General features: G+C 40.3%; 1 protein-coding gene across 15 annotated transcripts in view; it reads left to right on the top strand.

Moving 5' to 3' along the window:
• MCTP2 (multiple C2 and transmembrane domain containing 2) overlaps positions 1–26,177 on the top strand; it is a 268,239-nt gene that overhangs the window by 206,936 nt on the left and 35,126 nt on the right. For all 15 annotated transcript variants that reach the window (XM_060401994.1, XM_060401992.1, XM_042235050.2 and 12 more), the window contains 2 exons: positions 18,030–18,152; positions 21,492–21,533. In XM_060401994.1, the coding sequence (XP_060257977.1) occupies positions 18,030–18,152; positions 21,492–21,533 (165 nt within the window). The remainder of the gene's footprint in view (positions 1–18,029; positions 18,153–21,491; positions 21,534–26,177) is intronic.

Genomic DNA, 26,177 nt, shown 5'->3' with positions numbered 1-26,177 from the left:
CCAGAACAGGGATTTTGCCCATTTGCCTTGGCCATTTCTGTTCATAGAATTTTTCTGTTTCTCATTTCCTTACCCTGTTCCCATCAGTGTTACCCTGAGGACGGCCAGTGCATAAAGAAGCCTCCTGTAGTGCAGGAGATCCGGGAGAGCCAGGTTCAATCCCTGGTTCAGGAAGGTTGCCTGGAGGAGGAGATGGCCACCCACTCCAGTATTCTTGCCTGGAAAATTCGATGGACAGAGAAACCTGGCAGGGTATCGTCCATGGGGTTGCAGAGAGTCAGACACGACTGAGCACGTGGCACACACATAAACATTTCCATAATTAAGGGCACTTCCCTACTAAAACGATCTAGTTAAGTATTTGGTTTTAATATTCTCTTTAAAAATCTGTTAACAAATTCCCATTTAATTTAGGATCACATCTTCAACTTACTACCATGACACACAGGTCTTTCCACAAACTGGCCTATGTTTTCCTTCTCAGTGCCTTGTTCTCTGTGTCTCAAGGAAAGTTCTAGCATCATGAAAAGCTCATTTGTATTACCCCTTAATGTGCACACACCCCCAGCCGTAGCCCTGGCAACCACTTACCAATCATCATAATTTTGTCATTTCTCGACTGTCATACAGAAGGAATCTTATATTAGGTAACCTTTGCAGATGCATTTTCCCCGTTCCTTATGATGGCTTTCAGATCCGTCCAAGTTGCATGCATTAGTAGTTCACTCCTAGCTTGAGTTTTTGAAAAATCCGAGCACCGGGTAACATCAAACCTAATCCTAATCTCACATGAAAACAGCTGTAGTTGGAAAAGAGTTGCAGTCTGAGTGTACCCTGGTCGCCACCACTCCTTCTGGTCTGACACCCGGGCTTCCTGTACCCTGACCCCTGTGGGCACCTGGGTCTGTAACCCTGGGCAGAGCTTCGGCACTTCAGTCATGTCTGACTCTTGTGACCCCGTGGACTGTAGCTGCCAGGCTCCTCTGTCCATGGGATTTTTCCAGGCAAGAACACTGGAGTGGGAGCTGTTTCCTAGTCCAGGGGATCTTCCTGACCCCGCATCTCTTGCACCTCCTGTATTGGCAGGCAGGTCCTTCACCGCCGCACCACCCCCGGAAGCCCCCTTGTTTACTTCCACCCAGCTTAAAGAATGAAAGCTCTTACTGCTTTAGAAGTCTGCCGCTTCATGCTTCAGGATCAGCCTCCGCCTCTTTACTCCTGAATCCTTCTTGCTTTATCCCCAGGAGTAATAGTGGCCCTCAATGTTGTGTCATTTACTCATTGTGATTTTACCACCTTTGCATCTATCTTTGAACAGTGTAATTCAATTTTGTCTGCTTTTTTAAGACTTTATAAAGGAATCATGTAATACTTCTAGGTCTTTCTCTGTAACTTGCAAATCAGTTCACTCACTTTCTGACCTGCATCCATGTGGTCAATATGTGACCTTCAAGTATTTTCATTCTATATGATATTTAACTTGATACCTAAGTTATTTACCCATTCTACTCTAGAAGCACATTTGAATTGCTTGCAGGCTTGGTTGGGAGTTTTGATTGGTTGGTTGCTAGTATTTTGGCTGCTAAGAAAAGTGTTTTTGTAAACATTGGACATTTCATCTGGTGGACATGTGCCATGGTTCAGAGCAGTGGCCCCCAGGATGTGGTGCTGGAAGGGCAGAGACACCATCACCTAGGAACTTTGATGAAGTGAATTTCTGGGCCCCTACCCCAAACCTGCTGAACCAGGAACTTAGGGTAGAGTCCAGAGATTTATTCTGTCTAAACCAGTCCTCTGGCATTTTTCCTGCATGCCAAAGTTTGAAACCCGCTGTTCCCAAGTTTATACCTAGGAATGAATATGCATATTATCTGATATATGCATTCCGCTTAATTCGTTGCTGCCAGCCATTTCCCAGGTTACTGAACCATCAGCATCCAATAAAACTTATCAATGCTCTGCATCTTAGAAAACTCTTAACATGCTGTAATTTCAAAATCGTGTCAGTCTGATGAGTTAAGTCACACTTTGGTGTGATTTTAATTCCCATTTCCTTCATTACTAATAATATTTATACGTTTGGGGACTTTTTCTCCTTTTGACTAATTTTCTCCTCCCTCTTACCTTTTTTATTGATTTGTAGAAGTGTTTTATATAATCTAGATAGAAATTGTAATAGAAATATCTTCTCCAATTTTGTGGCTTGTTTTTTTCCCCACTGTGTTTTTTGATGAACAAAATTCTTATATTTAATGTCAAATTTATTAATTAGTTTTGATATGGCTTGGGCATTTTATGTTATTACTGAGGGATTGTTCCCAGCCTAAAAGTCATCAAGATGCTCTTTACATTATTTATGGTTTTACTTTTTATATTAAATTTTTAAATCTGCTGTTAAGTAGATTTCATTTTTGTATTCTGGGTACCAACTGATCCAGTACCATTTCTTAAATATTCTGCTTTTCCTCAGAGACCTACAATTCCACAAGATCATAAATCAGGTCACCTTATACAGGTGGACCTGTCTATTCCATTCATTGGTCTCTTGTGTACACCTGTACCAGTGTTACACAGCATCATTTGAATTTAGCATTGTCCTTCCCAATTTGTTTTTGCTCTTCAAGAATGCCTAGGCTCTTCCTGATATTTTGCTTGTCCACATAACAGAATTGACATGTTGTGTTTCATAGAAACAAAGAACCAGACCAAACCAATATAGAAAATTAAGTCAGAATCACAATTATTGAGTTAGCTTTCAAAATCACACCATTGAAAAAGAACAGCAAAAGGAAGCCAAATTAACTAGAAGTAAAAATAAGAGAAAAATCACTGAAGTAGAATATATGTGTAAATGGAAAGGAATAACAGAGACTTTCCTGGCAGTCCAGTGGATAAGACACCACGCTTTCCACTGCAGTGAACACAGGTTCAACCCCTGGTTGAGGAATCTGTATGGCTAAAATAAAATAAATAACAATTAAAAGCTGTCTCTCAAAAACTAACAAAACAAGTTACTCTTTTCTGAGAGTTCTCAATGTACAAAGATTACACAAAATAAATAACAGCAGGCATTGAAGGGGAGATATTTCAAATGAGGCAGAGATTATACACAAAGAGGATATTATGAAGTTTTATGCTTAAAATGATGAAGCATGTATGAACGAGGTGAAACTTATAGAGCAGTGTATCCAAATGACTGAAAGATAATAAGAGCTTGAATAGTCCTGTATCCACTAAATAATTCGATCAGTGGTTTAATGTCACCAGAAAACAAAACATAGGCCCTGGAAACTGTAAAGACAAGGTTTTTCTACACATTCAAGGAGCAGATAAATCCTATATTATACAGATTCTTTACAGTTGTCTTTTGGCTGTTATCTTTTCTGGTGAAAAATCAGTTACCATTTGGATTGTTGTTCATTGCAGAGTAAATGTGATTTTTTTTTTTTAAACCTCTCTATCTGCCTTTCCACTTTCTTTTGGTCATGAATTATGTGCAGTTTTACTATGGACTGCCTGCATGTGATTTCTCCCCTCCTTCATCCTATTTGAGGTTCTTTAAATCTACAACTTCACAGCTTATATGTTAGATTTTTAGAAATTCTAATTCAATATCATTTATAGCTTTTTTCTGTTTCTCTCTTATCTCTTTCTGGACTCCCAAGTTTTTACCTATAAATTAAACCTTTATAAATGTGCCATATATCTTTTTTGCTGTATTTTATTATCATGTTTATATCTGCTTTAAGTATAGGTATTTTCTACTGATACTCCAAATCACAAATGCTCTCTTTTCTGCTCTGCTATTAAATTCATTTAGCAAGGTTTCATTTTACTTATCTTTAAAAAAATGGTTTTTTTTGGTTTCCATTGGACTCTATTTTATAGTTAACAGTTCTCTGCTGATATTCTCCGTAGTTTTTTAAAATCCATTTTCATGCATGTATTAGTATGGTACATATATTCATATATGAATATCCATCTATATAATTGCATGTGCTATGCTGTGCTTAGTCACTCAGTCATGTCTGACTCTTTGCAACACTATGGACTGTATAACCCACCAGGCTCCTCTGTCCATGGGGATTCTCCAGACAAGAATACTGGAGTAGGTTGCCATGCCCTCCTCCAGGGGATATTCCCAACGCAGAGACTGAACCCAGGTCTCCCACATTGCGGGCAGACTCTTTACCATCTGATCCACCAGGGAAGCCCATATATATTACAAATAATGGTACAAATACATACATATTAATCATGGCTATTTTAAAATATAAATCTGGTAACTCTAACTCTAAATTAGCTTTTTGTTCCCATTGTCCATTTTTCACTTGATTTTTGGTCATTGCTTTTTTAATCGTGATCATTGTAAATTGTTTTTTTAATCAAATACTGGATAAAATTTATTAAAACACTTTAGAGGACATGGAATGTATTATTTTCCACCAAAGAGAATACAGAGAAGGGAATGAGGATCTAGCAAGTCAGAATCATCCAATTAGGGATTGTAATGATGACCCAAGGTAGGATTTCAAGCATCTTGAGGACTGGCTTATTCTGGTTTTATCCCTTTGCTTAGTGCATAGTCCTTCAGGATCTTAATAAAATCCTGTAGTGTTTACTAGACCCCTTCTTTTCAAGAGTCCTTAACCTCCAGTTTTTATTCCCCAACTCAGTGAGATTGCCAAAAACTTTTGGTTCTCATATTCTGCTTGGCCTCAGTTTTCCATCCTAAGCACACGTGCTGCTGCTGCTGCTGCTGCTGAGTCGCTTCAGTCGTGTCCAACTCTGTGTGACCCCATAGACTACAGCGCACCAGGCTCCCCCATCCCTGGGATTCTCCAGGCAAGAACACTGGAGTGGGTTGCCATTTCCTTCTCCAGTGCATGAAAGTGAAAAGTGAAAGTGAAGTTGCTCAGTCGTATCCAACTCTTCGCGACCCCATGGACTGCAGCCTACCAGGCTCCTCTGTCCATGGGATTTTCCAGGCAAGAGTACTGGAGTGGGGTGCCATTGCCTTCTCCGAAGCACACGTGATAGAAACAGTAAATTTCTCATGAAGACATGCATTCGAATGTCAGGCTTGAATCTCTGCTCTTCCTTTTGTTCCTCAAGTTCTGGCTGCCATAGTTCCCTTGCACCCCAGTTTTTGCCTCCCTAGATTATTAAGATCGAAGCATGCTCTAAACTGCTCCTGTGTGCTATGTCTTAGACAGTGAATTGGCAAAAATAAAATGTAACAAAAACTCTATAAAGAAGTCAAAGCAGTGGCCAACTAAGATGTACCTTACTACATTTGCCTGTTACCCTTGATCTTGTCCCCTCAGATTCTGGATGCCTTTGTTCCCCTCAGAATGTCTTCAAACAGAGTCTGTATAGATTATTGAGTTTTCACAGTTGTTTGGTGGGGGGAAGGGGTTCCATTTGTTTTTGGTGGGTGATATTGTTTTATGCAGAAAGAATGAGACAAAGCTCAGCTCCATACTGAAAAGCTGGTTTACCCGTCTTCTTAACATGTAGGCTTAACAACAAGGGTGTCTTAGAATTTTTTAAAATCAACCCATACCTTTCCCAGTTTACGGACATTTGCTGTCCCCATTTTAAATTGTTTCAGCACACCTACATTAGACCTTTCTAATAAGTCCATGTTTATTTAGATTGGTATGCACATTTACTATTGCTTTTGAGCACATACATTCTCACATTCAGCCTTTTGATATCAGGAACGGTTTTGTCTTTGAAATAAATCTGTTATATGTACTTTCATGAGTGAATCTTCAGGTAATAAGCACTGCTGGCTCATGCTTTTCCTGAAAAAGTCTCTGCCTTACTCTTAAGACAATTTGCTAGGTACAAGTTTTTGAATTGGAAAGCTGAAAGTGTATATATGTTAAGTTTTTCTGCTCTCTTGTTTTGCTTGTTGCATTGAGATACAGTCACTTATATTACTTTTTCGTCACAGGTAAATTGTCTTTTCTCTCTAGCTGCTTGTAAATGTTTCTACTTTTTTCCCCAAGTATTTTTCAGTTCTACCGTGATATTTTTAAGCCCTAATACCTCTTAATTTATCCTGCTGCTGCTGCTAAGTCATTTCAGTCGTGTCCGACTCTGTGCGACCCCATAGACAGCAGCCCACCAGGCTCTCCCATCCCTGGGATTCTCCAGGCAAGAACACCGGAGTGGGTTGCCATTTCCTTCTCCAATGCATGAAAGTGAAAAGTGAAAGTGAAGTCACTCAGTCATGTCTGACTCTTGGTGACCCCATGGACTGCAGCCTACCAGGCTCCTTCATCCATGGGATTTTCCAGGCAAGAGTACTGGAGTGGGGTGCCATTGCCTGCAAGGATTTATTTGGATCTTCCCATTTGATATATTTCAACAATTCTGGAAAATCCTCGGCGTTTTATCTTCATATATTGCTTTCCTGTCCTCTCATTAATTCTTTGCCCCTTCAGCACCCATCAGGTGTTGTCTTAGACCTTCTTTGACCACTCATATTTCTGTATTTTTGCTTCTGTCCTATACATTCTGAAGAACTTCTTTGGAATTATTTCTCAGTCCAACAATTTTCCTTTCTGTTAGTTCTCTTCTGTTTTTAACCTGTTAGTTAATAACAACCGTTGTGTTTATATTTTCTCGTCTTCACTTCATGTTGTTTCTTAGCGAAAATGCAGCCCAGTTTCCATGATCCATTTTTTAAACCATCTTATTTGTGTATTGGCTGTGCTGGGTCTTCGTTGTCTGTGCAGGCTTTTCTGTTAGTTGCAGAGAGCAGACACTCTCTAGTTGTGGTGCGTGGGCTTCGCGTTGCGGTGGCTCCTCTCACTCCAGGGCACACGGGCTTCAGTAGTTGCCACACGTGGTCAGTAGTGCATGCCTCCGGGGCCGAGAGCGCAGGCTCAGTGATTGCGTCACGTGGTCAGTAGTGGACGCTTCCGGGGCCCGAGAGCGCGGGCTCAGTGATTGCGGCATGAGGTCAGCAGTGGACGCCTCCGGGGCCCGAGAGCGCGGGCTCAGTGATTGCGGCATGAGGTCAGCAGTGGACGCCTCCGGGGCCCGAGAGCGCGGGCTCAGTGATTGCGGCACGTGGTCAGTAGTGGACGCCCCGGCCCGAGCGCACAGGCCTAGTAGTTGGGACACATGCGCTTAGTTTTTCCGAGGCACGTGGGGTCTTTCCACATCAGGGATCGAACTTGTGTCACCCTGCATTGGCCGGTGGATTCTTTACCATTGAGCCACCAGAGAAGCCCTCCATGGTCCATTTTAAAAATAATCTCCTTGCCGTCTCTACCTTCATTATACCTGATTAGCAAAACCTCAGGTAAGCGTGGGTAGAGGAAAACAGCCAGTACCTCCTGACTGTTACATTTCTTTGAGCGGTTATCCTCTCGAGTATTTTATGACTCCTGCCCCACTTTTCTGATACCTTCTCCCTGTCGTCACTCAGATCATGACCGTGGTTGACACATACCCATTTACTGCTGTCTTGCCCCTGCCATGCCTACCTCTCCGCCTACCTACATCTGTGCCTGTTATCTCCTGCTCTCTGTCCTGTAACTATGAATCACTGAATTGTTGCTTCTTATGACCAACTCTCTGCCCATATACTGGATCACACCACTACCCAGTGATTCAAAAATATTGTTCCAGCTCTTCTTTCTTCTGCCTCCTACACCATCATTTTTTTTTTTCTCCCTCTCTCCCCTGGTCCCTGCTACATCCTCTTCCACCCTGTTTCTCTGCTCTTACTTATTAGACTGTGTGAGCTTTTAGTTGTAGCATGCAGTATTGTTGATCTTTGTTGTGGCATGCATGATATATTTTTTTAGTTACAGCACGCATGATCTTGTAGCCAGCGGGATCTTTGGTTTCAGCGTTTGGGATCCAGTTCCCTGACCAGGAATCGAACGCAGGTCCCCTGCATTAGGAGTGCAGGGTCTTAGCCACTAGACCACCAGGGAAGTCCCTCTCTGCTATCCTTTATAACAAACTCTTTCATAGAGTTGTCTCTAATCACAGTTCTCTATTCTTTCTTAAACTCACTTTTATCTGATTTTTGTTTTATCACTCTCGTCAACTGCTCGTTTCAAATCACCAGGGACCGGTTTCCAGTGACCATATTATTTAGAAATTTATTGTTAAGTATTGGACTTCCCCAGTGGCTCAACAGTAAAGTGTCTGTCTATCAATGCGGGAGACCTGGGTTCAATCCCTGGCTTGGGAAGATTCCCTGGAGAAGGAAATGGCAACCCACTCCAGTATTCTTGCCTAGAAAATCCCATGGACAGAGGAGCCTGCAGGCTCCTCTGTCCATGGGGTCCCAAAGAGTCGGGCACGACTGAGCGATTTCACTTCACTCACTCACTCATAAGTGTCTAAGTGTTAGTCACGACTCTGTGTGACCCCATGGACTGTAGTCCCTCAGGCTCCTCTGTCCATGGGATTCTTGAGGCAAGAATACTGGAGTGGTTTGCCTGCCCTCCTCCAGAGGATCTTACTGAGCCAGGGATCCAACATGGATCTCCTGCACTGCAGGCAGAGTCTTCACCCTCTGAGCCGCCTGTTCTTGCCCTCCTCTTTAAAGACCTCTGTTTATCTTGTTTCCTAGGACAGCACAGTCTCCTACACTATCTCTTTTGCCCTGACTGCTCCTCAGTATCCTTTTCTGATTCCTTTTAATCCTCTCCAACTCGTAAATGTGTACTTTCCTAGGGATCACTATGCTTCTGAGCCATTTCTCTCAATGATTATTTCCTGGTTAAAATTACCCAGTCTGAAACCTTTAAACACCATCTGGATGCTGATAATATGCAAACTTATGTCTCTAGCATTAGCCTTTTGTCTGAACTCCAAACCTTCTATCCATTGTCTACTCTCTGTCTCCACCCAGATGTCTAATAGGTGCCTCAGACCCTGCTTCTCCGAACCTGCTCTTCCGACAGACTTCTATCTCCATTAATGAACCCTTCCAGGCTTCCAGTTTGTCAAGCCCCACAATTTAGCATTATCCTTGATGATTCCATTTTTGTCTTCTCATTCAGATTGTCTGAAAATCCTCTGGGTCTACTTTCTAAATAGAGTAACATGGCCACTTTTCACTGATTGCACTGCTACCAGCCTGGTCCTAAGCCACAGTTAACTTTAACCTGGATCATTGCAATAGCTTTCTAAATGAAACCTGTGCTTCCGCCCTGTATCTTTGTGGTATGTTCTTGTGATGTACCAGAGTGATATTTGAATCACTCCAGAATCTCAGAGGTGTATGTACAACTTTCTGAGAAACTGTCATGTAATATTCCACATTTTTTGGAATCAAATATTTTGCCAATTTTTATTGAGGTGTTTTCATACCAAGTTGTAGTAACTTTTATATATTCCAGATACATATTCTCTTTCAGTACATGTATAGAAAATATTTTCTCCCATTTTGTGACTTTTTTCATTTCTTAACAGTGTCTTCCAAAGAGAAAACAAAGAATAACTTTAATAATTTTTTTCACTTATTTACATTATTTTGTTCTGCTTTTTGTGCCCTAAGAAATCTTTGACTTACCCCTCCTTATGCTAGAGGTTTTTCTCATAATTTTTTCCTAGATGTTTTGAAGTTTTAGTGTTTAGTTTTAGATACTATGATTTATTTAGAGTTAATTTTTGTCTGGTAAGGAATAGTGATTTTTGTTTTCCATATATATATTCAGTCATTTCAGGGCCATTTGTTGAAAAACTCTCATTTCTCCCATTGAATTACCTTGGCAATGTTTTATTATTTTATTTTTTTACTAGAGTATAATTGCTTTACAATTTGTGTTAGTTTCTATTGTACAACAAAGTAAATCAGCTATATCTGTATATAGCTGTCCCTCTTGGACCTCCCTCCCACCCGCACCCTGGCACCCCCATCCCACCACTTTGCTCATCACAGAGAGCCGAGATGAGCTCCTTCTGTATGCAGCAGCTCCCCACTAGCTGCCTCTTGTATGCACGGTGGTGTGTAAATGTCAGGGCGACTCTTGCAGTTTATCCCACCCCCACCTTCCCCTTGTGTGTGCACAAGTCCCTTCTCTCTGTCTGTGTCTCTGTTCCTGCCCTGCAAGTAGGTTCATCAGTGCCGTTTCCCTAGACTCCATATATATGCATAAAAATGCGATATTTGTTTTTCTCTTTCTGGCTTCACTCTGTATGACAGACTCTAGGTTCATGCACATCACGATAAATGACCCAGTTTTGTTTCTTTTTATGACTGAGTTATACTCAGTTGTATATATGTACAGCTTTTTTATCTGTTCCTCTGTTGATAGACATTTAGGTAGCTTCCATGTCCCGGTTATTGTAAACAGTGCTGCAGTGAACACTGGAAACATTGGGGTACGTGTATCTTTTTGAATGGGCAGTGTTTTTAGAAATAATTATATATTGATATATGTTGATTGTATTTTCTGTTCCATTACTGTATCAATTTATAATAAACTCTGTTAGCTTTATTTTTTTAATTGCTTGACTATTGTGTCATTTAATATTCCCATATATAATATTCAGAAGCAGCTTGTCAATTTCTTCGAAATTGGGATTGCTTGCTTCTGTGGATCAGTTTGTGGAGAACTATCATATTAACAATATTGAGTCTTAAAATTCATGAACTCGTGGCATTTCTGTGCATTTCTTTAGGTGTCCTATAATGTTCCTCAGTAATACTTTATAATTTCCAGTGTAGTGGTCTTCCTCTCATTTTGTGTATTTTATTTCATTGTATTTTATGGATTTTGGTTCTACTGTAAGTGAAAAATCTTGTTTTATTTTTCAGATTTTTGCTTCTGGTATTAAAAATATAATTGATTTTTAAAAAGTAACTTTATGCTCTCTGACTGCTGCATTTAATTGTTATTTTTAGCATTTGCTTTGTAGATTCCATCACATTTTCTATGTAAAAATCAGGTCATCTATAAAGAGTGATGGTTTTGCTTTTATCCTTTCTGATACTTAGGTCTTTTACTTCATATATTTTCCTTTATTACAGTGGCTAGAACATATAATTCAGTACTGAATAGGATAGTGAGAGCGGATGCCCTTGCCTTGTTCCTAATTTTAGAAGGAAACGGTGCAGTTATCCTCATCATAGAATCATTTTGTCTGTTCTGTAACTTGGTCTAAGTGGAATTATATAGTCTGTGCTCTTTTTTGTATAAGACTTCTTTCACTCAGTGCGTTTTTGAGACATATTAATATGGCTCCATGCCTAAGTGTTTTCTTCTTAGTATGTATTTTTAAAAATCAGCTTCTCAAAGCATAATTTATATACAACAAACTGTTGCCAAATATGATCAAACACTGTAACTATAAGATTTTTGTTAAGTGTCCCTTCTCAGGTCAAGATAATTTTTCTTGTATTCATTGTTAGTTAATAGTGTTGAATTTTTTGTCAGCTTTTTCCCACATCTATTGAAATAATTAAATGTTTTTTCTCCTTTATTCTGTTAATGTGGTGGATTATATTTGTTTTTAATGTGAAATCAATCTTACATTCTTGGGCCATATTCTCCTTGGTTACCCTATAGTATATGTTTTTTATGTATTTTTTGATTTGATTTGTTATTATTTTCTTAAGGATTCTTGCATCTTTGTTCCTGTTGCATGTTCACCTATAATTTATTTTGTCATAATGGCTTTGTCAGGGTTTCATATCAGGGTAAAACTGGCTTCATTAAATTAATTGTGAAATATCCCCTCCAGTATAATGTTCTTTCTTCTTTGAATGTTTGATAGAATTCAACAGTGAAAGCATTTAATTTTGAATATATCTTGATGGAGACATTTGCTCCATTTTGTTCGGTATGTTTCAGAACACTTTCCCTTGTTTAAGAGGTAAGACTTTTTTTTCCTTTGCCACAGAGATATTCATTCTATTCTCATCTCTGCCTTTTATGCTTGCAGTGTTTATTCCAGTAACATTCAATGTAATTATTGATGTATTGAAATTTGGTTACTGTTTTATTATTTTGTATTTGTCTGCTGTGTTTCTTGGCCTTCCCTAGTGGCTCAGTGGTAAAGAATCCACCTGCATTGCAGGAGATGTGGGTTTGATCCCTGGAGAAGGAAATACCAACTCACTCCAGTGTTCTTGCCTGGGAAATCCCATGGACCAAAGAACCTAGTGGGCTACAGTCCATGAGGTTGCAGAAGAGTCGACATGACTTAGCAACTAAAACAATGTATTACCATTTATTTCTTGATTTGATTTGCTATATTTTCATAAGGATTCTTTCATCTTTGTTCTGTTGCATATTTGCCTATAATTTATTTTGTCTTAATGGTTTTGTCAGTGTTTCATATCAGGGTACAGCTGGCTTCATAAAATTAGTTGTGAAACATTCCCTCCAATAAAATGGTCTACATTTCTTATTCCTGTTTCCATCTTCTCATCTTTTAGAATTCTGTTTTAATTCATCTGTTGACTTTTTATCTATTCTCTGTTCTTTGGTGATTGTTCTAGAGAGTAAATACATGTGTGCAAGTATGTTTGAGTGTGTGTGTGTGTGTATGCAATTTCCACTTAGCTTTTGACACCCAATTTGGGATTAAAATTTTGTCATTTCACCTAAAACATAGAAATATTGCAACTCATCTAACTCCATCTGTCCACCTATCCCTACCCTCCTTTTTATTTCAGTTTTCATATGTCTTGTATTACATCTAAATACAGTATAAACACCACCGGGATGCTATAAGCATAGCTTTAATCATATGAGTTCTAAAGGAAATAAAAGAAAAACGTGTCTTGTATATTTACCTATGTGTCTGCCATTTCTGATATTCTTCATTTCTTCCTGAAGTTTGAGTTCCATTAGGGTTCATTTCCCTTATTCTAAAGAAATCCTTTAGCTTTTATTGTTCACGTATGCTGGTGAAAGATTATTTTAATTTTCACTTATCTGAATCTTTATTTCACCTTCACTCCTGAAAGATATTGTCATTGGATATAGAATCCTGGGTTGACAATTTTGCTTTTGCTTTTACCTGACACTTTAAAATTGCTGTTGTACTTCTCCTTGCCTCCATGGTTTCTGATGTGAAATCCATGAACATTCAGATTGTTAAGTTCATGTACATAAGGTGTCATTTATCTTTAGTTGGTTTCAGAATTTTATTAGTTTTGTTTTTCAGAACTGTGATTATGATAAATATATACATGCATGCTAAGTCACTTCAGTCTTGTCTGCCTCTGTGGGACCCTGTGGACTATAGTCGCCCAGGCTCCTCTGTCCATGGGATTCTCCAGGCGAGAATACTGGAGTGGGTTGCCATGCCCTCCTCCAGGGGATCTTCCTGACCCAGCGATCAAACCTGCATACTCTTAAATCTCCTGCACTGGCAGGCAGGCTCTTTACCAAAGAGCTATGGCAAGTAGTTCTTTCACCTGCCAATGCAGGAGGTGCAGGTTTGATCCCTGGGTCAGGAAGATCCTCTGGAGAAGGGGATGGCTACCCACTTCAGTTTTCTTGCCTGGAGAATTCCATCGAAAGAGGAGCCTGGTGGGCTACATTCCACGGGGTTGCAAAGAGTCAGACACAACTGAGCAACTAATATATGTATATTAATATATAATATGTATATATACATATGTATATTTATTTGCCTAAGCCTGATTTTCTTTGAATTTATTCTACTGGAAGTTCTCTAGGAAGTGTTCAACCATTAGTTATTTACATATATCTCTAACTTCCCTCTTTTTCTGAGATTCTGAATATCTATATTAGAACTTTTGAAAGTATTCAATGAGCAGTAATAGTCCATTCATTTATTTCCATACTATTTTCTCTGTTTCACATAAGGTGATTTCTTTTGATATCTCTTCAAGTTCCTTAAGTTTTTCTTTTTAATTCTGATCCTGAACATACTTACTGATTTTTTTTTTTTAGTTTGAGATATTGATTTTTTAGTTGGACAATTTTCCCTTTTATTATTTTGTGCATTTATTTACTAACTTATTTATTATGATGTCATTTTCCTTCATCTCACTGAGCATATTTTTAATAGGTGGTCTGAAGTTCTTGCTGATAATTTTAACATGTACATTACCTTGAACTTGACATCTGTTGATTGCCTGCTCCTTGATAATGATTCCATTCTCCTGACTCTTTGTATGTCAAGTGATGTTGAACTGTATGTTAGACATTAAGAGGGTTATGTGGTGAAAACACTAAATTATCCTACATTGTTTCAGATAAGGTTGATTTTGTTTTTTAAGAAAGCGTTTACTTCTGTTAGACTCAAACTGAACATTCAGTCACACCTGCTATGAGTGGCAGCTTTGGTCCCAGTTCAGAGGCCTTTGAGTCTGGTCCATGTGTGTGATAGAGACTATAGCAGAGTTCACATACAGAATTTGGCCTTCTCCTTTGCTTTCTCCCTTCTGGTGTGCTTGTATGTTCTCTGGTGGCCCTGACTGTCACTGACTCCTTTGCCTACATCCTTCGTAGGCATTTAGAAAACGGGCAGATTTTTCTATTGAGTTTTAACCAACTGGTGCCATCTCTGTGTCTTCAACTCTCCCTGAGTGAAAGATGCAAAAATTATTCATGTGACCCCATGCAGATCTGAGTTCTTTGTCCAAGGTTTCAACTACTCTGAAAAATTTATTAACTTTGTTTCATACTCTCAAATACTTTGTCTCCCCTCCAGTCCTAAAGGGTTTCTGTTTTTGCTAGATGATGTTGTTAAGGAATTTAATCCATCATTAGAGAAGTAAAAATTACCCATTGATTTTAAAAATGTTTCTAAAGGTACTAGTTTCTCACTCTTAAAGAATTTCAAGTCCTTTGAATGTGATATTTAAATGACTGGTTTTTTTTGTAAAACACTTTCTGGGCTTACTTACCAATACCTGGGAAGACAAATATGATAAATGAGGTGTTTGTCTAACACAGCCATCCCTCTAGTTTCAGTTCATGTAAAAGTAATTGTGTTGAAGACGTTATATAAATAGTTGATAATGAAGAAAATAAAAATATATTGTTTCCTATTTTTTTCTCAATAGTTTTAGGTCAGCCTCTTTTTACTTGAAATTATGCAATTTGAAAGAACAATAAAATTCTACTTATCCAATAGATAGACATTAAGAAATAGTAACCCTTTAGAATATAATTAAAACCTCTAATCTTAAAAGAACTTTAAGAACAGGGAAAGGGAAATAGGTAACAATGAAGAAAATTACTAGTTTTACATAGTAGAGAAATTGCTGTACTATTTTCTCAACTTTTCTGTGTTGTTCATAATAAAACAGAATAATGACAAGAAAAGAAAAAGAAACCTTTAAATACCTAGAAAATTAGAGGAATATATATATTATGAAATAATAAAGTTGTTAAAGCCCATCCAGGTAATAGACTGGAAGGTATCAGTAATGTATTTCAAAAATTCTATACTTACTCAATAAAAAATGCCTAGCGGTTTAGCACTAAAAGAAAATATAAATAACATATGGATTGGGACGCTAAAGGAAAATGTCATAATTTACAGTTTATAGGATTTTACATACCAGATCTCCAAAATGATGTATTTTCAATTCCCTACAAGTAATAATAGGGCTCAGAAATACTGTGAAAAACATATAAATCAGTGTTCCTGTAACTAAAAGTAAGTAACCAACTAAAGAATATAAATTTGAAAATCATCCCATTCATAATAGTATCAAGACTCTTAAATTACTTTCCAAAAAATAATAAGACATATGCAAAATCATTATGTAAAAAAGATGAAGTCCTGAGTATATGGAGAAATAAACATTCCTTATAATTCAGAAGGTCAATATCAGGATGTCAGTTCTCTTCAAATTGATAAGTATGTTAAAGGCTCTTCCAATAAAATTTCACCAAGAATTTTGTAGAATGTTACAAACTGATTTTTAAATCCGTGTGGAAGGATACAGTCAAAGAACAAGCCGAGATAATTTTGAAAGTGAAATAATATCGACTTATGCTCTCAGATACCATCTGATTACTGAAAGTGAAAACGTTAGTCACTGAGTTGTGTCCAACTCTTTGCGACCCCATGAACTGTAGCCCACAGGGCTCCTCTGTCCATGGGATTCACCAGGCAAGACTCCTGGAGTGGTCCTGGTGAAAGAACAGTAATGTAATTCAGTAGAAGGGATTAGAGGGTCTATAGGGCTTCCCCTGTAGCTCAGTCGGTAAAGAATCTGCCTACAGTACGGAGACCCGGGTTCGATCCCTGGGTCGAGAAGATCCCTTGGAGAAGGAAATGGCAACCCACTCCATTATCCTTGCCTGGAAAATCTCATGGACACAGGAGCCTGGTGGGCTGCAGTCCATGGGGTCGCAAAGAGTCGGGCATGACTGAGCAACTAACACTTACTTAGAGGGTCTGTAGACAACAGTCATATGGGAAGCTGATGTGTGACAGGGAATGTAGAACCAGTGAGCAAAGCAGGGAGCCCTTCAGTAATCCAATCCTAAAAGTTGACTATACTCTATATCTTGTAATAACCTATAAGGAAGAAGACTCTGGAAAATATATATATATATATGTATATTACGGAATCACTTTGCCATATACCTGAAACTGATACAGCATTGTAAATCAGCTATGAGGATGAAGTTCAAATTGGGTGCTTGTTTCCAACTACAAACCAAGAGACGGAACATACACACACTCTCACACGCTTATCTTTTGCAAGAAGAGACAAGAAATCACTTTATCACCTCATGGTACCATAGATTTCTTAAGTAGAACACTGAATAGTAAAGGCAAAAATCCTCAAGTTGAAGGTTAATATATTTGACTGCATTAAAAAAAAAATAAAACCACTGTTTCATCCTAAGTCTTCATTGATAAGAGAATATAATGGAAAAACTGCAAAACATTCATTGTAATGGGGTACCATATACCATGTGAAATGAATGTACTTGATTTATATATACCATCAACAGATCTATAAAAGGCAGTATTAAAAAGTTCCAGAATGATCTCAAAATTTTGACACTGTTTATTTCTAACAGAATGCTTAGGTCTCCTCAAGTGGTAAAGATTCACACTGATCATCATTTTCTTGTGGCCATCTACCCTCAAAATTGGAAGATTTTAAGATTTTTATGAATAAACAACAATGTCATACTGTATAACTCAGAGAACTATATTCAATATTCTGTGACAAATCATAAGGGAACAGAATATGGAAAAAGAATATATGTGTGTATAACTGAGGCATTTTGTTGTACAGAAGAAATTAATATTACATTGTAAATCAGCTATGTTTCAATCAAATTTTTAAAAAAAATTTAAAGAGACTTCAGAAAACTAAAGTTTTTATCCAAAGTATTTGAATTTTTCCACACTGGCAGCCTGCTTGAAAAGGAATCATTCCCTCTGGGGCTTCCTGGTGGCAGTGGTAATAAAGAATCCACCTGCCAATGGAGGAGATACAAGAGACAGGGGTTAGATCCAGGGGTTGGGAAGATCCCCTGGAGGAGGAAATGGCAACCCACTCCAGAATTCTTGCCTGGGTAATCCCATGGACAGAGGAGCCTGGCAGGCTACAGTCCATGGAGCCGCAAAGAGTGGGACACAACTGAGCCACTGAGCACAGCACACGACCCTGGTTCAGATAAATCTCACTCTTGGTAAAATTTGGCCTGTATCCTCTTGGTGACCTTTGGATTTTCCATGCTATGTACTTTGCCTATGTTCTGGTATGCCAAATCCAGCAGCAAAAAACTTAATGAGGTTGGTAGAGTAATGAGGTTTCCAAATATGGGAACTCTATTCCAGAGTGTGATAGGCCGGCTCATTTCTCCGCCTTCCTTATTCTGCTACTAGTTCTAAAACTGTGCTAATGATCGTGTGTGTGTGTGTGTGTGTGTGTGTGTGTGTGTGTGTGTATGTGTGTGTGTATTTTAATTGACTTGGAACTATACAGAGAGTCCTGGGTTTGATCTCCTTAAGTCAGTGAGTAGGAGCTGAGGATTGTTCCCATATTATTTCTGCAAGAAATCATTTGCTCTTTGTCTTCCAATCAGGTGTTTCTAGTCGCTGTCTGGAATTTTGAACTCTACATGATCCCTCTGGCTTTATTGCTGCTCTTTGTCTACAATTCCATCGGACCCACGAGAGGGAAGGTGGGCAGCATCCAGGACAGCCAGGTGAGAACAGGTTCCAATAATTCTGACATTTGATTAGAAAAGAAAATGTGTTAGCAGTAAACCACCGCCACCAAAGCATGACCCGATCTGCCACGTTTGAGACTGGAGGAGCAACACTGCTCGTGTGTTCACGGTACAGGGAAGATATTCATCATGTGTAATCTAGAGTCTTCCTTCTAGAGCATCTGTGTTCCTGTGTCTGGGCCTGCCTCCTTAGCATGAGTGAGCCATCTGGTTTTTCGTCAGCATTTCCAGGCAGGCGGCACCTGTCTGGGTGTCCATCTGGTTCTCCATAGAGTTCCTGGGAATAAGAGTCTCCACTTCCCAGGTGGTACTAGTGGTAAAGAACCCACCTGCCAACGCAGGAGACATAAATGAAGCAGGCTTGATCCCCGGGTCGTAAAGATATCCTGGAGGAGGGCATGGCAACCCACTCCAGTATTCTTGCCTAGAAAATCCCATGGACAAAGGAGCCTGGTGGGCTACAGTCCACAGGGTTGCAGAGTTGGACATGACTGAATCGACTTAGCACGCACACATGCAGAACAAGCTTTTGGTGGCTTCTTGAGTCCCTTCAGGGAAACACAAGTGGAAGGTGTCTCAGACCTCTCCAGATAGTTCTCCTGTGCAATATTCTCTAGCCTAAGGCGTCAGGGGATCCACTGAGGCTGGCTCACTTCCAGGAAAGTCAGAGACTGGGTGGGCATGGGCCCCCCTCTGTGCTCAAGTGCCCAGGTTTTTCCTGCAATTCTCAAGCTCACTGTGGTGTTAAAGGAAGCACAGGCAGGGCCTCTTCTCCATGACATTCCCCCGCATCTACCTTTCTTACTTTTTCTCCGTCTCTCCCTCCCTTACCCCTCTTATTCTAGCCCATACAATCTTTTTCTGCTCTATATTAGAAGGAACTTGTATGTGTAGACTTGCTTTGTGATATAAGCTTGTTATTGCAGGTTCAAGAACCAAGTTTTCAAAACAAGTCAAAGATCTTGGGACTTGGTAACATCCTTTAGAAAAAAATGACCTCCGTGTTGGGTTTTCTAAGACTCAAAAGCTGACCATCTTCACCCATTTTTCCTTATAATATTCTGATTATTGGAAAATAATTGTCTCTGAAATAACGGATATTTAAGGCATGTTTCTGGTTTCACTTGGGGTGGTGGGAAATGAGTGTAAAACACAGAGTAAAACATCAGACAAACTCAAAATTCTGTTTGGTGTTTGATTGTTGTAGTTCAGTCAGCATGTGCTTGTATCAATAATGAGGCGCCTGAAGATGCTAGAACCAACTAGCAAATAAATAGCCTTAAAATACAAGTCTATGTAAAGATTAAGTTTCATGGAGCTACAAATGAAGAAGCTTTTTACAGAGAAACATCTGTTGTAAAAGTGCTGTGTCAACTAACATTTTTATAATTTTAGTCAAGTTTCCAGCTATATATATGATGTACCTGTTTATAGCGTGCATGTGTGTGTGTGTGTGTGTGTGCGTGTGTGTATTTGTAGGCAGGTATGGACTTTCCTCATGGCTCAGATAGTAAAGAATCTACCTGCAGTGTGAGAGTCCCAGGTTTGATCCCTGGGTCAGGAAGATCCTTTGGAGGAGGAAATGGCAATCCACTCCAGGATTCTTGCCTAGAAAATTCCATGGACAGAGGAGCCTGGTGGGCTACAGTCCGTGGGGTCGCAAAAGAGTCAGACACCACTGAGTGACTACACTTCCACTTTGACACATCTGTATGGGCTTCCCAGTTGGTGCTATTGGTAAAGAACCCACCTGCCAATGCAGGAGACATAAGAGACCTGGGTTCAGTCCCTGGATTGGGAAGATCCCCTGGAGGAGGGCACATAACCCACCCCAGTATTCTTGCCTAGAGAATCCCATGGACAGAGGAGTCTGGCAAGCTACAGTCCTTGTGTGTGTGTGTGTGTGTGTACATAAATATGGGTACATAAGTGTTCTTGTGTGTATATGTGTGTGTGTGTGTATGAAACCTTTTTTGATTTACTAAACATTTTGTAATTCATTATCTATTTTAAACTTGGTAACATAACCCTGAAGGAGTCGAGAACTACTATTTTCATTTCATGCTTGATGCAACTAAGGTTCAGAGTGGCAGAGTGATTTGCCCAAAGTCACACAGCAAAACAGTGCTGGATCAAGGTCTCCGGCTGAAGACTTTGTCTCAGATGAAGACGTCTGATTCCTAATTACAGAGTTCTTTCCCCCCATAGCAGGTTTTCATTGTATTCATTTTTATCCTTTGTTATCCATTTGCTCTCATGGAACATGCTTATTGAATAGGTTAGTTCTCCAGTATCAGTAAGCATTCCACAGACTGCTTGGTGAGGTTTGTAGGAATTCTAGGAGGTAATTCAGTACCAGCCCTGCCTGAAGAAATTGCTCAGTGGTTTATGGAGGACAGCAGAGTACTGATACTTCAGAGTTACTCCCTTGTACAAGCAAGATGTTGACCATTCTTTTTTCTGTTGAGACAATGGCAGCTAACTTGGTATGCCTGAGCTTTGCAAGGTTAAGTAGAAAGGTAAGTGTTTACAGTGAAAATAGACCTGAGCTTTCTGATATACCCAGCGTTCTTTCAGAGCTCCCAAATCATTGGATTGTGTACCAACACATGTTAGCTTTTAAATGTAGCAGTAATATGATTCAAATGTACCCATTAACTAGCCAGGATTTCAAAACGAATTTGGGCAAGCCTCCATGTGCAGCGCTGCTAGTGCTGTGGCCCCAGAACTAAAGGCAGGCCCCCCTTTAGCCCAGATCTGAACCTGGAGTTTCCTTCCCTCATCTGCGCCACCCCCCCAACTCCAGAGCCCAAGGAAAACAATAATACTGTATAGAAACCTGTATCTTATTCTTGAGATTGATTACATTCAGACTAATGCATTTTCTACTGTCTAATGTTTCGGTAATGGCCCCAGAGGAAAAGTGCAGTCATTATAGCAATGAGCCCAGCACAAACGGAGTATGGTGTTCTCAGCCTTAACCCAGCAGCTGGTTCATTTGTCAAGAATAAGAACAAAACTGTTTACAGAAGGTAGAACTCGGCAATGCGGTTTTTAAAGCTGGCTGCTTTCAAAGGGCACTCGCCTAATAGCTTTATTTATAGTTAACAGTTTTATGTAGATTATGCATATCGTTTACAGTCTTATTTCAGCATCCTTTAACTTTAAAAGGGTCCTTTTTTAAGAGGGTACAATGTGTTTCAAAAAGACAAGTATTTCAGTGATGTAGGAAAACTTGAAGCCTGGGTATGCATGTGTTTGTACTTGGTCATTTCGGTTGATGTTTTATTTACACATTGTGGGTTTTCCTTGTAGGAGAGCCCTGACGTGGATGAGGAGGACGATGAAGATGACAAGGTGGGTGTACTCCAGAAAGGGCAAGAAACGCAGCATGAATGCTAGATGGCATTCTAGCCGGCTGAGCCAAGCTCTGTTGTACCGTTTTACTACTGCAGGGTAACCAATATAGTGATCGAATTCTCATAATGGGTAAAAGTTATCTCTTTTCAAGTTTTAAGTGAAGATGAAAAGAGGTGCAATACAAGGAATAACTGAAATGTTGACCAGGAGGCCTGTCATTTGAGGCAAAGTTTAGCCTTTCCCTTGGTGGATGAAAGGTAGATGAAAGGTAGTCCAGGAAGTCAGAAGTAAATCACGTGCAGTCGCTGTTCCTTGAGGCTCACGTCTGCACTCTGCGGGATGGGTCACCCGCCTCAGAATCTGTCACCTGCCCAGCTGTTGCTGGCATCGTTTTCGGCTCTACGTCTGGGTACATCTGTCCTTTCTCTCCTCCTGGGAGAATCTCTCAAATCTGCTGCTTTGTTGCCATTACGCTTTCAGACAAACCTTCTGGAATAAAACGGAAAAAAAACAAGTAAAATGCCAAATGAGATGCTACTAGGTTCACAGTCGCCCAGTCCCCTAGATCTTGTAGGTCTGCAGGGCTCTGGGCAATATGACAGGAGAGGAGAGAGGCAAGAGAGGGAAAGGGAAAAGTTAAGGGTCTGATATAAAATGTGCAGGAAACAGAAATGAATTCAAAAACACCAAGTTCAAGACACAGACAGCCTTAAAATCCATCGAGCGAGCAAGATGGTTTTGCCCATTTGAAGGAAGTTGGGCAGATTACAAAGTAAATCTTATTTGTCATGCTAAAATGATCATTAAGAGCAAACTAACAAAGTGTGACTTTTTAAAAAGAGAATCGGGACCCTTTCAAGAATGAAAGTCCCATGACGCAACTTTCTTCTTGATGAACTGACGTGAGTGGCTTCTGAGTGATGTAAATCCTTGAACATTAAGAATAGTCAAAGCTGGGTACTTCCCTGGTAGCTCAGTGGTGAAGAATCTGCCTGCCAATGCTGGGTTCAATCCCTGGTCCAGGAATGTTCCGCATGTTTCAGAGCACCTAAGCCCACGTGCTGCAACTACTGAGCCTGCTCTCTGGAGCCTGTGCTTTGCAGCAAGTGAAGCCACCGCAGTGAAGACTCAGTGCAGCCAGAAATAAATGTTATTTCAAAAAGTAGCCACAGCTAAATTAATGTGCCTTAGGAGACATGTTTCACTAAAGGAGACACAGTTCAGTTCAGTCGCTCAGTTGTGTCGGACTCTTTGCGACCCCATGGACTGTAAGCACACCAGGCCTCCCTGTCCATCACCAACTCCAGGAGCTTGTTCAAACTCATGTCCATCGCGTCGGTGATACCATCCAACCATCTCATCCTCTGTCGTCCCCTTTTCGTCCTGCCTTCAATCTTTAATGAAATTACTTTAAAGCTACACAAGGAGTAATCATCAACTTTATTAACCAAAGGTTGGGAGTGAGGAATATCTCTTTCTCTCTGGCCAAGTCTGTATAAACAAGGCACCTAGGAATGAAGACATCACCCACCCTAGAGAGTTCATTGTGACTGTGGGGCTTTATCCCCTCTAAGAAGAAATCCAACAAGAAGGTGAGGAATGAAAGAGTGGGTTGAATAAACAGGAAGGCAATAAAGTCATCCATAAAGGGATTCCAAGCTCCCAACGCAGGGGCCCCAGGTTCAATCCCTGGTCAGGGGACTAGATCCCACATGCCACATCTCAGAGTTTGTATGTGCTGCAACTAAAGATCTCATCTGCTGCAGTGAAGATCAGAGATCCCACATGCCACAGGGAAGACCCAGTGCAGCCAAACAAAAACAGTTAAAAAATATCAGCCATGAAAGTTTAGAGCAGTGGTTGGCCTCATCTAACTTTCCATTGTGGTACCTCAAGGACTCTCTGGGGGTGTGGAGGGAAAACCACGTGGGCTGTGATCTACATGGATGAACCTGGGAGCTCTTGCAGTCCTCTAACTAAGCATGGCCCTCCTCAGAGCAGATATATCAGCCCACTCACACTGAGGATGTTGGCACTGGGGTCTCCACATCTCCTCCAGGGCAGTTCCATTCTTGAGATACTTTGATTGGTTGTAGTACATCTGTAGGGCCTTTAATAGCCCTGTATGGCCTTGTTTCTTTTGCTTCCTCAATTTCATACTCCTGTGGAAACTTCCTTTTGCCTTTTTATACTGTTGATGGGTCCTCCAATGGACCGCGTTTTGTCAGAACTCCCTGCTGTGACTCGTCCATACTGGGTGGCCCTACACGGCATGGCTCATAGCTTCATTGAGCTCCACAAGCCCTTCGCCACCACAGGGCTGTGCTCCAGGGAGGCCCGGCGTGCTGCAGGCCCTGTCATGATGAGTGGGACATGACTTAGCGAGTGAACTTCTGAAGCCACAGGTCTGAAGTGAAAGGTTGGCCTCTGTTCAGGCCTCTTCTGCTGAACACAGGCCTTCTGTTGGGAGGGGAGACTGCCGTGCTGCAGCCCTTTTCCACATCTCCGCCCTGTCACTTCTCTAAGAGATGTGTTAACTAGAGGGACTTCCAACTGGAAGACCTCCGGAGCACACCTCCACCTACAGATCATTAGGCTTGATCATTTCTTCTCCATGTGGAGCGGCCTCCACACCCAGAGCTGGTCCCTGAAGCAAGGAGGCCTTGGCCACGCCCCTCCACAGAGTGCTGACTCCGGGGGCTTCCCCACAGCGCCCTTCTGGCTCCTGTTGTGTGTTAGACATGACAGACGGGCTTCTGGGAACTGTAACACACCCAGTGAGAGATGGACTGTTTACAAATTATAAACATCCAGCCGTCTCCTTCCAAACCAGGAGAGGAGGGGAGCTCCTTTCTACTCAAACTATCCATCTTGAAAGTGACACTCCTTAATTGCCAGCATCCCTTCCCACCAAATACCATCACAGACAACCGTGGAAGATGAAAGCGTGCCGGGGGGCCCCTTGGCACAGCTTCCTTGGGAGATGGACATGTTCCCATATTCTGTCTGTCTCCACTGCACAGACCAGAACACGGTCTGGGGTCTGTCATCGTTTTATTGTCCGGAACAGGGATGGCTGTAAAATGACATCACCGTAGCCTCTCGCTTCTTCTCATTGTTAAAAGTCCACGTTAATGCCCTGTATTTTTTTTCAAAAACAAATTAGACTCCACAGTTTTGCCTTGCTTGCTTCGGTGGGCTTTCAGTTACAATGTAGAGTGTTTGGGTAACTAGTTTTTTGGCTTTTAGGAAGCTACAGGTACAAACTCAACTTTGAAGAGAGGAAATCTTTCTTAGACCTGATGGCCCCGTGCAAGAAATTGCTTGTTACAAGTATAGTTTGCTGGGGACCCCTGAACAAACAGATAATGGCTAAGTTCAGCCAACAGCAATCAGCTGACATTTCCTATTTGTATTAGATTCCGTATGTGAAATTCTTCTTTGTGGACCTTATTTGTACGGATGGATTACAATGAAAATTGCATTAATTTGCTACACAGTAAAGGTCAGTAATTGAAGCATGAACCAAGAAACTATTGTGTAAAATGCTGTATCCCATATTTAGGAAAGGTCATGCAAAGCAATAATATCTTGTTTTCATTGCAGAAGGTATAAATGCTTGCATTAGGGTTTCTTTCTTTTTTCCAGCCCAACAATCACTTGTATAGAATATTTCAGGATTTACTATTAACAACAGGAAGAAAGAATAATAAGGGCATGTAATAAAAAAAAAAAAAAAAAAACCTGCCTGTTGCTGTCGTAAAGACACTGCTCGTGATGCCTGCATTGTGGCTTGGTTGGTTTTAACTCAGCTGTCAGAAATAGGATTGAATCAGCTGTTTGAGATTATCAGTGAGTTCACACTTGCTTTCCAGTGTTTGGTGGAAGGGGGAAAGATCCTCCTTTCATGTCAATTATGGGTGAAAAACATGTGGATCTTTTCCTTTAAGAAAATAAGAGACATACATTTTTGTGGATCAGTGATTTTGTAATGAAAGAATGTGAATAGATATTATATCCCTATCCTCTTTCCTTCACAAATTATGAAAATTTTTGTATATTTCACAAATATACTAAAACTAAGTATATTTAAACCATCAATCCTAGTTTTTCAAACGATTTTTTATCCTCCTAAATGATTAGTCCACTCATCACCACCCAGGTAGAGCCTTCTTAGAGAGAGAAGGAAATGTGTGTACTTTTAGAAGCTCTTGTAAGTTCACTTACGTAGTCCTTTGGGTGAAGTTGTTCAGGGCCAGCGTGCCTTGTTCCCTGTGTTTTCTTGTTCCAGAAAGAGAATATGGCCTGTAGTGTCTCAGCCAGAGAAGACTGTCATTCTTGGAGGAAGTCTCCTTGCAGTTTAATAGTGAGAGTAGTTTTCTTTATGATTCCTTTGTGCCTTCCTAAGCATGTCCGAAACACAGCAAGTTACTTTGATTAGTGATTTTTTTTTTTAAATTTGCTTACTAAGTCATGGTACTTTAGGATGGTGTGGTATGTTTAAGAAAATGAAAAATCAGATAATATCTTCGAAAAGTTAACAATAGTTGAATACACACACACATACTTTCAGGGCATCTACATTCTACATACAGGACATATTGTAGAGAACGTTATGGATAATTTTCAGGGGAATAAAGT

Source organism: Ovis aries, chromosome 18 (assembly GCF_016772045.2).
Source record: "Ovis aries strain OAR_USU_Benz2616 breed Rambouillet chromosome 18, ARS-UI_Ramb_v3.0, whole genome shotgun sequence".
NCBI lineage: Eukaryota > Metazoa > Chordata > Mammalia > Artiodactyla > Bovidae > Ovis > Ovis aries.
Note: the sequence above shows the minus strand (reverse complement) of the source record. Positions and strands in the feature narration are given on the sequence as shown.